At 38.2% G+C, this 14048-nt stretch overlaps 1 protein-coding gene across 1 annotated transcript; it reads left to right on the forward strand.

The window, feature by feature from the left end:
• Positions 1-224: 224 nt before the first annotated feature.
• Positions 225-13880, forward strand: gmfg (glia maturation factor, gamma). The gene is made up of 8 exons (XM_017723405.2): positions 225-274; positions 2096-2189; positions 5047-5143; positions 5810-5859; positions 10394-10443; positions 10944-11026; positions 11275-11348; positions 13011-13880. Exons 1-8 carry the CDS (start codon positions 237-239, stop codon positions 13080-13082), a joined length of 558 nt encoding a protein of 185 aa, XP_017578894.2. The 5' UTR covers positions 225-236; the 3' UTR covers positions 13083-13880.
• The last annotated feature ends 168 nt before the right edge of the window (positions 13881-14048 follow it).

The raw sequence follows: 14048 nt of genomic DNA on the forward strand, positions 1-14048 counted from the left end.
TTCGTGTTGGCGGCTCGTTGGAAAGCCCGGACGTGGATTTAAAGGCCAAACGTACTATTTTTCAATTTTGCCTCACTTTTTTTTAAAAAATGATGCAATACGTGATGAGTGCAGGGCAGGATATACGCACTGACAACGTTTCAAATCATATCTTTTTTTGACGCTCCTGAAACAAAAACACGCCTGCAGTTTTAGACCCGCCCACTCACGCTGAAGTTGTAAGGAGTGCTGTGGAGATGATGGGAGCCAATCAGAACATCGCCCGTTTGCATATGTCAGTGGTAAAGGCAGCACAAGTTAAAAAAAAAAGGCATAAAAATTAATTATGGCTATATTTGTTATAGGAAACCACATATATGTGGTTTATAACACCATAATAAATATAAGTGGACCTCAGGGGGAGGAATACAATGTGAAAAACGTAGGATATGGGCACTTGAAGGAATTTGGAATAGGAAATCAAGGATCACGTGCAGCGAAAAAAAAAAGCACTTAATTATGAATTATTTATTTATTTCGCTCTTTATCAGCCAAACAGTTACTGTTGCAGGGTTTTCTGATGCTATAAACAGTGATGTTTTGGGAATGGATGCCAGCTAAATGCGGAATTATGTTGCATTCGTGCTCCTTGTTCCACCCATGTTGATTGAAGTGGCGGAGCTTAATAAATAACGACAAACGACTCTTTAATCATTAAAAATGCCTTACGGCCTGTTCACACTAAACAATATGATTCGGTTTGTGAAACTGATTTAAAGCTAAAAGGGGTTTTATTGTCAGACTGCCCCCGAAACTCTCGAAAATGATGGTTCTTTACGGGTTCCTTACTAAAGGCATTGGTTTAATGTACCATGAACACCATGAATTTGCATGCTGAAATGGTTCCTTGCATGGATAAATGGTTCTTCAGATTGAAGGAGAATGTGTTGTATATGGTTCTGTATAGAACCTTTTTTTGAAAACTGTTCAAGCACCAAAAAGGGTCCTTCTGTTGTTATAAGCTTGACGTTGGATCAACAGAAGAACCCTTTATGGTGCTATACAGATGCACATGGTTCTCTGAATGTTCATGGTTTAACATAGAACCCCTTGCCTTTACTGAAGAACCCTTCAAGAACCATCTTTTTTAAGAGTTATAAGACTTAATTAGAGAAATTTAATCTCTTACGTTGAATAATTCAATGAGATGAATTTCAGCTATACTGTAAAGTCTTTTGAGGTTTGTAAAAAAGTCTGAGAAAGTAAATAAACAGGTTCGTCTCAAATGAAACCAAGAGAAAAAGGACAGAAAGAAGCCCAGAGGGAAGAGTGTGGGTCAGTTCCACCCCCTGGTGGTCACCCTCTGTCACTGCAGCCTGTGTTAAATAGCAGAGGTTTTTTTAAACCTAGACCTTGAGTACAAATCTGGTAGCAGTGACACAGGACTGCGCTGAGAACGGTATCTGGACAACAGCTGTTCTGTGGTCAGTGGCCAGTTAGTGGAAGTACAAGGTAGGTGTTTCTAATAAAGTGGCCAGTCAGTGGAAGCACTAGGTAGGTGTTTCTGATAAAGTGGCCAGTTAGTGGAAGCACCAGGCAGATGTTTCTAATAAAGTGGCCAGTTAGTGGAAGCACCAGGGAGGTGTTTCTAATAAAGTGGCCAGTTAATGCAAGTACAAGGTGGGTGTTTCTAATAAAGTGGCCAGTTAGTGGAAGCACCAGGTAGGTGTTTTTAATAAAGTGGCCAGTTAGTGCAAGTACAAGGTAGCCTAATAAAGTGGCCAGTTAGTAGAAGCACAAGGTGGGTGTTTCTAATAAAGTGGCCAGTTAATGCAAGTACAAGGTGGGTGTTTCTAATAAAGTGGCCAGTTAGTGCAAGTACAAGGTAGCCTAATAAAGTGGCCAGTTAGTGGAAGCACAAGGTGGGTGTTTCTAATAAAGTGGCCAGTGAGTGGAAGCCCAAGGTGGGTGTTTCTAATAAAGTGGCCAGTGAGTGGAAGCCCAAGGTGGGTGTTTCTAATAAAGTAACTGACGTGTTTAATGTGCTGGTTAAGTCTGTTTAAATAACACTGCCCCTGTCAGCCTCGAGTCAGTGCCCTCCCCGTTCTGTGTGCAGTCTGGGATGTCAGCAGCAGCAGCATCCTGTCACAAGCTTGCCATCAAAGGAGGAACTACGTTGGCCTGCGACGCAGAACACAGCGTGCACAATGGTAAGAGACGGTGCTTTACCTTTCAGACTCAGTCTAGAACATTGTGGACCATGTGGAACAAATATTAAAGCTAATAAAGTGTGTGTTCTGCAGACTTAACCCTCTAGAGAGCTTATTTGGTAGTAATTTCAGTGCAGTCGCCCTCGTTCCCCGCCTTGTTTTCAACTGTAGAGGAAGTTTCGACAGCAGTAACATTTCCTGCTGCACTGTTTAACTGACACAGCGAACATATTCACTTCAATAATGCATCTCCAGCACATACATTATTCAGAAGGCCTGCGCTGCTGTCGGTGGCCAAGGAAAGCTGTGATGGATGGTATTTTTGCTCCCTGGAAGGTTCTTTGTTAAATTTTTGGAGGGATTTTAAATCTTTTATTATTTAAAAGCTGTTTTATCTACATTTTAACAAAATGTCTCTAAACACTCATTTAAGTGATGCAGTTTACCTCTCGGCCTTCGTTCTGCTTTCTTTTTGCAGATAAAATGAACGGTGTGCATTCTGTCACATCACTGTCATCTCTTGACTTTCATTACCTATAGCTGGCAACCCATAGCAGATATTAAAGGGCGCATATCATGGAAAACTCAACCTTTTTTTTTTCGAACAAAAAATTAGGATGTACTTAGTTTCGCAACTCAAAATTTCACTTCCCAGTCCTCAGAGCCCATATATGGAAGGTAAAGTTGCGAAAACAATTGTGCACTGTGGCTGTGACATCACAACCATGAATAGATTTACCTATGACAGCCAGTTCAATGCCTGCGCTAGTCTAGCCCCGCCCATTCCCGCTGAAGTGAATGTTGCTCCAGCCTGATGTACATTTTCAGTCTAAGCTGAAGTGTTTGTTTTGTACATGACAGGACAGCCAATAAGAATAGAGCTCATTTGCATATATACAACTATTAAAGGAATGGTTTAGTGAAAAAAACCCAATTTATACAAATTTTCCAATTTTTCCAAATGTTGCATCTTTACTTTAGTGCTGGAGTTGCAAAGATTGTTGCTAACACTAGAAGTCAATAGTCACCCAAATCTTTTCTAAAAGAAAACAAAAGAATGACAATTTGGACAACTAACACGACTTGCTTGTCTGGCTGCTGTGAGCAAATAAAATGCTTTTTAAAAGCTCGTATGAGAGGGTTACAAAGTTGTTAAGTCAGTGCTTTATGTTCTGTGATATCAGTCTAATACAATATCCCTTCTGTAATATCTGTTTATTATAATATCCCTTCTGTGATATCTGTTTATTATAATATCCCTTCTGTGATATCAGTCTAATACGATATCCCTTCTGAACACAGTGAACATGTCAAAATTGTGCCCAGTTATGTTGTTGTCCCTCCCTGATGTCTACTGGCCACTGGATATTCAACATGGCACCTCATGGCATAGAACTCTGAGGATGTGAGGAATAGAATTGTTGCTCTCCACAAAGATGGTCTAGGCTATAAGAAGATTGCTAACACCCTGAAACTGAGCTGTAGCACGGTGGCCAAGGTCATACAGTGGTTTTCCAGGACAGGTTCCACTCAGAACAGGCCTCGCCAGGGTCAAACAAAGAAGTTGAGTCCACGTGTTCAGCATTGTATCCAGAGGTTGGCTTCAAAAAATAGACACATGAGTGCTGCCAGCATTGCTGCAGAGGTTGAAGAAGTGGGAGGTGAGCCTATCAGTGCTCAGACCATATGCCACACAATGCATCAACTCGGTCTGCATGGCCGTCGTCCCAGAAAGAAGCCTCTTCTGAAGTTGATTCACAAGAAAGCCCACAAACAGTTTGCTGAAGACAAGCAGTCCAAGAACATGGATTACTGGAACCATGTCCTGTGGTCTGACGAGACCAAGATAAACTTGTTTGGCTCAGATGGTGTCCAGCATGTGTGGCGGCGTCCTGGTGAGGAATACCAAGACAACTGTCTCTTGCCTACAATCAAGCATGGTGGTGGTAGCATCATGGTCTGGAGCTGCATGAGTGCTGCTGGCACTGGGGAGCTGCGGTGCATTGAGGGAAACATGAATTCCAACATGTACTGTGACATTCTGAAGCAGAGCACGATCCCCTCCCTTCGGAAACTGCGCTGCATGTTTTCCAACACAACAACCCCAAACACACCTCCAAGATGACAACTGCCTTGCTGAAGGTAAAGGTGATGAACTCGTCAAGTATGTCTCCAGACCTAAACCAAGTTGAGCACCTGTGTGGTGTCCTCAAGCGGAAGGAGGAGGAGCGCAAGGTGTCTAACATCCACCAGCTCCGTGACGTCATCATGGAGGAGTGGAAGAGGATTCCAGTAGCAACCTGTGTAGCTCTGGTGAATTCCATGGCCAAGAGGGTTCAGGCAGTGTTAGATAATAAATGGCGGTCAGACAAAATATTGACACTTTGAGCACAATTTGGACATGTTCACTGTGAGGTGGACTCACTCGTGCTGCCAGCTATTTAGACATTAATGTCTGTGTGTTGAGTTCTTTTCAGAGTAAATCTGCACGGCTATACAAGCTGCACACTGACCACTTTAAGTTATATCCAAGTTTCATTTCTATAGTGTCGTCCAATAAAAAGCTATAATAAAATATTTGCAGAAATGTGAGGGGTGCACTCACTTTTGTGAGATACTGCATAAGTTGGATGGGCGTTTGAATGGATTATTTCTACTTGCGAGTCAGAAAATTCATGAATGCAACATAAGTGCGGAAATGTATAAATTTGACCAAAACGTTGTAAAAATGTTCATGAAATTAAAGGAAAAAATAAAACATAAGAACATTTTTAAATATGGGCCTCATGATACCTTCAGCTTTGAACAACTTACAGATTAAAAAATGTAACAGTGATGCATTTTTATGCCATTTCAGTCGAGCTCACTGGTCGTGTGTGAAGTGGATCCAAGCCTGAAAGAAAAACTGAAGAAGTTTCGCTTTCGGAAGGAGACCACCAACGCCGCCATACTGAGTAGGTGTCAGCAACAAAAGTCCTAAATTTGGAGGAAATCTGTGTTTTTCAGCTCTCTACAGCACCAGTCACTGGAACATCTGTTTAGTGCCTGATATCCTGAAGGGAAACTGAAGTGGAGCCGTCAGGAGCTCCATTCCTGCTCCACGGATCTGAGATGTTATGGATCTGAACATGCAGTTCATACTGGGTTTGCCTACACAACCATAAAGAAGCTCTTTTGAGAAAACAGTTTGGCAGAAAAATCACAATTTAATCCCAAAAGTGGTCGGGCGAAAACATGGTGTCTGACGTTTGCTTGGTCCTCGTTTACAGATAACAGTGTTTGATGTCAAAAAATACCATAAGTAATAAAATACCAAATACCAAAAGTCCATAATTAGGTCTATTAGAGAATAACAAACAACTACAACACATGATAATTTAAGCCCTCAGTTAGCACAATGCTAATAGGTGAGGTATTAGCTTCCATTGCATTTTAGCCATCTTAGCCTTGCAGCTTCTGTGCTAAAACGACAGAAGTAAACTCCAGACATCAAACAAGTCTTGACCGATTAACTACATTTAAGAGGTTAAAATGTGTAAAAGAAATATTCATTTAACTATTGCTGCTGCACAACATTAAAATAAGACAGTAAAACTAAATAGAGATTCTTTTTTTCTCAGTGAAAATTGATATGGAAAAACAACTGGTCATCTTAGAAGAGGAGTATGAGGTATGTTCGTGACCCCCCTTCAATCTGAGGAATTTGGTATATCACTTTGTTCCAATATACATTTATGATATTCCTTCTGTAATTTCAGTCGGTTACAATATCCCATCTGTAATTTCAGTCTGTTACAATACCCCATCCGTAATTTCAGTCTGTTACAATATCCCATCTGTAATTTCAGTCTGTTACAATATCCCATCCGTAATTTCAGTCTGTTACAAAATCCCTTCTGTTATTTCAGTCTGTTACAATATCCCATCCATAATTTCAGTCTGTTACAATATCCCATCTGTAATTTCAGTCTTTTACAATACCCCTTCTGTAATTTCAGTCTTTTACAATACCCCTTCTGTAATTTCAGTCTGTTACAATATCCCTTCTGTAATTTCAGTCTGTTACAATACCCCATCCGTAATTTCAGTCTGTTACAATATCCCATCTGTAATTTCAGTCTGTTACAATATCCCATCCGTAATTTCAGTCTGTTACAAAATCCCTTCTGTTATTTCAGTCTGTTACAATATCCCATCCATAATTTCAGTCTGTTACAATATCCCATCTGTAATTTCAGTCTTTTACAATACCCCTTCTGTAATTTCAGTCTTTTACAATACCCCTTCTGTAATTTCAGTCTGTTACAATATCCCATCTGTAATTTCAGTCTTTTACAATACCCCTTCTGTAATTTCAGTCTGTTACAATATCCCATCTGTAATTTCAGTCTGTTACAATATCCCATCCATAATTTTAGTCTGTTACAATATCCCATCCGTAATTTCAGTCTGTTACAATATCCCATCTGTTATTTCAGTCTGTTACAATATCCCATCCGTAATTTCAGTCTGTTACAATATCCCATCTGTAATTTCAGTCTGTTACAATATCCCATCCGTAATTTCAGTCTGTTACAATATCCCATCTGTTATTTCAGTCTGTTACAATATCCCATCTGTAATTTCAGTCTGTTACAATATCCCATCTGTAATTTTAGTCTGTTACAATACGCCATCTGTAATTTCAGTCTGTTACAATATCCCATCTGTAATTTCAGTCTGTTACAATATCCCATCCGTAATTTCAGTCTGTTACAATATCCCATCTGTAATTTCTGTCTGTTACAATATCCCTTCTGTAATTTCAGTCTGTTACAATATCCCACCCGTTATTTCAGTCTGTTACAATATCCCTTCTGTAATTTCAGTCTGTTACAATATCCCATCTGTAATTTCAGTCTGTTACAATACCCCATCCGTAATTTCAGTCTGTTACAATACCCCTTCTGTAATTTCAGTCTGTTACAAAATCACATTTGTAATTTTAGTCTGTTACAATATCCCATCCGTAATTTCAGTCTGTTACAATATCCCTTCTGTTATTTCAGTCTGTTACAATATCCCTTCTGTAATTTCAGTCTGTTACAATGTCCCATCCATAATTTCAGTCTGTTACAATATCCCATCTGTAATTTCAGTCTTTTACAATACCCCTTCTGTAATTTCAGTCTGTTACAATATCCCATCTGTAATTTCAGTCTGTTACAATATCCCATCCGTAATTTTAGTCTGTTACAATATCCCATCCGTAATTTCAGTCTGTTACAATATCCCATCTGTTATTTCAATCTGTTACAATACGCCCTCTGTAATTTCAGTCTGTTACAATATCCCATCCGTAATTTCAGTCTGTTACAATATCCCACCCGTTATTTCACTCTGTTACAATATCCCTTCTGTAATTTCAGTCTGTTACAATATCCCATCCATAATTTCAGTCTGTTACAATATCCCTTCTGTAATTTCAGTCTGTTACAATATCCCATCTGTAATTTCTGTCTGTTACAATACCCCATCCGTAATTTCAGTCTGTTACAATATCCCATCCGTTATTTCAGTCTGTTACAATACGCCCTCTGTAATTTCAGTCTGTTACAATATCCCATCCGTAATTTCAGTCTGTTACAATATCCCACCCGTTATTTCACTCTGTTACAATATCCCTTCTGTAATTTCAGTCTGTTACAATATCCCATCCATAATTTCAGTCTGTTACAATATCCCTTCTGTAATTTCAGTCTGTTACAATATCCCATCTGTAATTTCAGTCTGTTACAATACCCCATCCGTAATTTCAGTCTGTTACAATATCCCATCTGTAATTTCAGTCTGTTACAATATCCCATCCGTAATTTCAGTCTGTTACAAAATCCCTTCTGTTATTTCAGTCTGTTACAATATCCCATCCATAATTTCAGTCTGTTACAATATCCCATCTGTAATTTCAGTCTTTTACAATACCCCTTCTGTAATTTCAGTCTTTTACAATACCCCTTCTGTAATTTCAGTCTGTTACAATATCCCTTCTGTAATTTCAGTCTGTTACAATATCCCATCCATAATTTCAGTCTGTTACAATATCCCATCTGTAATTTCAGTCTTTTACAATACCCCTTCTGTAATTTCAGTCTGTTACAATATCCCATCTGTAATTTCAGTCTGTTACAATATCCCATCCATAATTTTAGTCTGTTACAATATCCCATCCGTAATTTCAGTCTGTTACAATATCCCATCTGTTATTTCAGTCTGTTACAATATCCCATCCGTAATTTCAGTCTGTTACAATATCCCATCTGTAATTTCAGTCTGTTACAATATCCCATCCGTAATTTCAGTCTGTTACAATATCCCATCCGTTATTTCAGTCTGTTACAATATCCCATCTGTAATTTCAGTCTGTTACAATATCCCATCTGTAATTTTAGTCTGTTACAATACGCCATCTGTAATTTCAGTCTGTTACAATATCCCATCTGTAATTTCAGTCTGTTACAATATCCCATCCGTAATTTCAGTCTGTTACAATATCCCATCTGTAATTTCTGTCTGTTACAATATCCCTTCTGTAATTTCAGTCTGTTACAATATCCCACCTGTTATTTCAGTCTGTTACAATATCCCTTCTGTAATTTCAGTCTGTTACAATATCCCATCTGTAATTTCAGTCTGTTACAATACCCCATCCGTAATTTCAGTCTGTTACAATACCCCTTCTGTAATTTCAGTCTGTTACAAAATCACATTTGTAATTTTAGTCTGTTACAATATCCCATCTGTAATTTCTGTCTGTTACAATACCCCTTCTGTAATTTCAGTCTTTTACAATACCCCTTCTGTAATTTCAGTCTGTTACAATATCCCACCTGTTATTTCAGTCTGTTACAATATCCCTTCTGTAATTTCAGTCTGTTACAATATCCCATCTGTAATTTCAGTCTGTTACAATACCCCATCCGTAATTTCAGTCTGTTACAATACCCCTTCTGTAATTTCAGTCTGTTACAAAATCACATTTGTAATTTTAGTCTGTTACAATATCCCATCCGTAATTTCAGTCTGTTACAATATCCCTTCTGTTATTTCAGTCTGTTACAATATCCCTTCTGTAATTTCAGTCTGTTACAATGTCCCATCCATAATTTCAGTCTGTTACAATATCCCATCTGTAATTTCAGTCTTTTACAATACCCCTTCTGTAATTTCAGTCTGTTACAATATCCCATCTGTAATTTCAGTCTGTTACAATATCCCATCCATAATTTTAGTCTGTTACAATATCCCATCCGTAATTTCAGTCTGTTACAATATCCCATCTGTTATTTCAGTCTGTTACAATACGCCCTCTGTAATTTCAGTCTGTTACAATTTCCCATCCGTAATTTCAGTCTGTTACAATATCCCACCCGTTATTTCACTCTGTTACAATATCCCTTCTGTAATTTCAGTCTGTTACAATATCCCATCCATAATTTCAGTCTGTTACAATATCCCTTCTGTAATTTCAGTCTGTTACAATATCCCATCTGTAATTTCTGTCTGTTACAATATCCCTTCTGTAATTTCTGTCTGTTACAATATCCCTTCTGTAATTTCTGTCTGTTACAATACCCCATCCGTAATTTCAGTCTGTTACAATATCCCATCTGTAATTTCAGTCTGTTACAATATAGCTTCTGTAATTTCAGTGTTACAATATACATTTATGATATCCCTCCTGTAATATTAGGCTCTTACAATATCTCTTCTATAATCTCAGCATATAATATCCCTTCTCTAATATCAGTCTGATAGGATATCCCTCCTTTAATATTAGTCTGTTACAATATCCCTTCTGTTATATCAGCCTGTTAAAAACTCACTCCTGTAATATCAGTTACTATAAATTTTTCTGTATTATCAGTCCCTTATGATATCCCTTTTATAACAGCCAGCAAAAAAAAACTGTAATAACTGTCACAATATCCCATCTATTATGAGCCTTTTACGATATTCCTTTTCTAATCTAGTCTTATATCTTCTGTGAATCATAATCATAAGATTATAACATTATTATTCACTCTATTACAATGTTCCTTATATAAAATCTATGATGATATCTATTCTGTAAGCTTAGTTACTATTAACGTATCCCTTTATGTAGCTTTTTACAGTGACCGCTGTCTAATATTGGTTTTCTAATTGTGAGATATTTAATGTTGCAGGATATCTCACTGGATGACCTGAAGGAGGAGCTTCCAGAGCGACAGCCCAGATATCCTTACCATTTTGATATATAAAGAAATTTGTTATATGAATATGAATTTCATATAACAAAGAACATCATCTTTGTGGTGAGCCGTAGGTTTAATAAAGCTTGCAGTGTGATATTAATATAGGCAGATACAAACCAGCATATACTGTACAACTTAATTCTCTTTTCAAATTAAACTGAGTCATTTAATGAAAATACATGAGTACAGGTGTTTCTTATAAAGTGGCCAATTAGGGAAAATGCAAAGTATGTGTTTCTAAAAAAGTGGCCAGTGTGTGGACATAGTAAGTAGGTAATAAAGTGTCCAGTCAGTGGAAGTACAAGGTAGGTGTTTCTAATAATGTGGCCTTTGTGTGGACTTACTAGGTAGGTGTTTCTAATAAAGTGGCCAGTCAGTGGAAGTACAAGGTAGGTGTTTCTAATAAAGCGGCCAGTGAGTGGAAGTACAAGGTAGGCGTTTCGAATAAAGTGGCCAGTGAGTGACCTTGACTGAAGTGCACATACATAGTGTACAGTTACAAGCTGACACACGCAGATGGGCGAGTTTCCTATCCGCTGTGCTTCATCTTCTCCAGCCCTGTAGGTGAGTCTGACCTTCTGCACTTCACCATCACTCCATCATTAATCCACTTTGTTTCACTTTAGCCTGGTTTAAGAAGAGAAATGATGGGAAATGATGCAGAAATACATCTTCAATGCTTCATATCATATACAGATCAGATCATAACTCAGGAATGTTGATGGTTTCCCAGAAGAACAAGAAACTTTTGTAAACTGAACCTCGTTGTGAAACAGAGTCTCTCTTTGTAATAAATGTCGTCTTCCAAACAGGCTGCAAACCGGAACAGCAGATGATGTACGCCGGCAGCAAAAACAGGCTGGTCCAATCAGCAGAGCTCACCAAGGTAAACATCCCTAATTTCCAGCCTGGTACAACAAGGGAGGAGTTTGAATGATCAAAGTCATTAACGTTTTTAAAAAGGAACAGTAGATCAGAATTTTTGACAAGCAGTGTAGCTTCTCGCTAACGTTACACATTCTCATATTTGAGAACCATGAGGCATCTGAATTCCTCTGCTAGTGGGCAGTTCATGGCCATTCACAGGTGCACAGAAAGACTACTGCAGCCGTCCAAACACTGCAAAAGGAGCAGCATGAAGCTTCAGTGTTTTTGGGGTAATTTTTAAACCCAGTTCAAACAATGAGTGTGTTTACACGCACCTAATAATCTGAAAACTGTAGAAAATCAGATTTTATCAGTAATCCGATCAACATGTTTACATACACTTGAGTAATCAGATAATGGGGAAACTCCGGGTCTAAAAGAGTTAAACAGTGATCAGATTTCTGCTTTACAGCCAGCCAATAAACTCAAACGTAATGTAAAATTCAAACTTAATGCCAAGGCTTTTTTATTAAAACATCGCACCACTTTACCTGAAAATATGAACATATATCACCTAGAAGATGGAGAATATTTAAATCCTTCTTTTAGTCAAGAATGTATTTGGTTTCAACCGCTGCTCGCTCATTTCCAGTACCGCCGTCTGTTCTGTCCATGTGCAGACAGAGAAACGAAAGAAATCAGAGTAATCAGAGTTCACATGCACTGAGAAATCTGATTACTGAGGTGAGAGAAATCAGAGTAAGAGTTCACATGTACTGAGAAATCTGATTACTGAGTGAAAGAAATCAGAGTAAGAGTTCACATGTACTGAGAAATCTGATTACTGGGTGAAAGAAATCAGAGTAAGAGCTCACATGCACTGAGAAATCTGATTACTGGGTGAAAGAAATCAGAGTAAGAGCTCACATGCACTGAGAAATCTGATTACTGAGTGAAAGAAATCAGAGTAAGAGTTCACATGCACTGAGAAATCTGATTACTGAGTGAAAGAAATCAGAGTAAGAGTTCACATGTACTGAGAAATCTGATTACTGAATGAAAGAAATCAGAGTAAGAGCTCACATGCACTGAGAAATCTGATTACTGAGTGAAAGAAATCAGAGTAAGAGTTCACATGCACTGAGAAATCTGATTACTGAGTGAAAGAAATCAGAGTAAGAGTTCACATGCACAATCTGATTACTGAGTTAAAATCCAGCCTCTTTATCGGATTTCCAGATCGGGGTATCTTATCAGATTATTAAGATTATATATATATATAAGATTATTATTAATCTTATCAGATTATTAAGATTATATATGAGATTATTATTAATCTTATCAGATTATTAAGTGTATGTAAATGCACTCATCGCGTCCTGATTTTAAAAAACGACTTATTTCCCAGCTCTAATTACATTTACATTTATGGCATTTGGCCGACGCTATTATCCAGAGCGACTTACAATTTGATGATTTTACACAGGTAGGCAAAGACAGTGTTTGGTGTCTTGCCCAAGGACTCTTATCAGTCAACACATTGATCATCTTTCCATTTCCACCACCTGCTCAGAGCGACACCTCCCAAAATCGGGCGTTGGTGCTTGGACCCCTAATTACACAAAGCTTGCTAGATCATCCATTCAGGTTCAGCCCACTGACGCTCCTTCTTCCTCCGCAGGTGTTTGAGACCCGGAATGCAGATGACCTGTCTGAGGAGTGGCTGAAAGAAAAACTGTCTTTCTTTCGCTGATTTGTTCTGTTCATCATCAGAGGAGCTGACTGGGATTCATTTTAACGTCGACTTTTATGTTTTTGGTACCCGTTTTGTGGAAACCAACATTTTTCTGAGACTTTTGTTCAATTGTGAAGGTGCTGTTCACTGCTTGGCCCAAAGCTGCAAAAACAAACTGCATGGAATTCTTTGTTTGTTTTTGTTGTTATTTTTTGTGACATCACAAAAACCAATGCATTTACACATCTACATCCGCCTATTCAGCCTACAGCTGTTTAGCCCCGCCCACTCACACAGACATCATCAGGAGCGTTTTGGCTCAGACTACTTCTGGAATCAAACTCAATACAGAGCAGCCTATCAAAACAGAGCTCATTTACATATATTAGACTTAAAGGCACAGCCTGTTTATTCCAAATTGATAGAGATTAAAAATTGTTTAAAACGTTAGAAAAACGACTGCTTGCGGTATGAAAGAAGAAAAATAACAGTGATTAGGTTCCTTTAACAATGCAGATGTTTTACGGTTATGAATTGACATGACTGTTTTTCTTGTTGATTGAAAATGATTAATTAATTAAGGTTAAATACCCTGAAAACAAGACTCCATGAAGAGTCTGTGGATTCAGCACTTCATTACACTGATACACAGGCCGAGTTAGTATAACACATCACAGCAGGGAGGGAACTTTCTGCCACGCCTGCATTTCCAGCATCAAACAAGCTCTTGCTTTCTTCTATTACTTTGGAATCTCAGATGTTTTTTTATATTTTGCAGTGTAAAATTAACAATAAATTGAGTGCTCTCTGAACTGACCCATTCATCCATTTCATATTCTGTCCATTTCCCGTCTGTCTGTTTGGGTCATTCTCACAAAAAAGGTAAACACTGAGACCAAACTTGAAATGAAATGACAGTTTTCTGTGGACACCCTAGGTAATTATTGAGTTCAGGTGTATAAAATCAAGCACATAGCCTTGCAG

The sequence above is a fragment of the Pygocentrus nattereri genome, chromosome 17, assembly GCF_015220715.1.
Source record: "Pygocentrus nattereri isolate fPygNat1 chromosome 17, fPygNat1.pri, whole genome shotgun sequence".
Taxonomy (NCBI): Eukaryota; Metazoa; Chordata; class Actinopteri; order Characiformes; family Serrasalmidae; genus Pygocentrus; species Pygocentrus nattereri.

What these genes read in the sequence shown, in the direction of transcription:
- gmfg (XM_017723405.2), top strand. Translation starts at nt 237, where the DNA reads ATGATGGGAGCCAATCAGAACATCGCCCGTTTGCATAT. An exon ending in AGAACACAGCGTGCACAATG is followed by an intron (nt 2,190 to 5,046) that starts GTAAGAGACGGT and finishes ATGCCATTTCAG; the next exon opens with TCGAGCTCACTGGTCGTGTG. An exon ending in TCTTAGAAGAGGAGTATGAG is followed by an intron (nt 5,860 to 10,393) that starts GTATGTTCGTGA and finishes TTAATGTTGCAG; the next exon opens with GATATCTCACTGGATGACCT.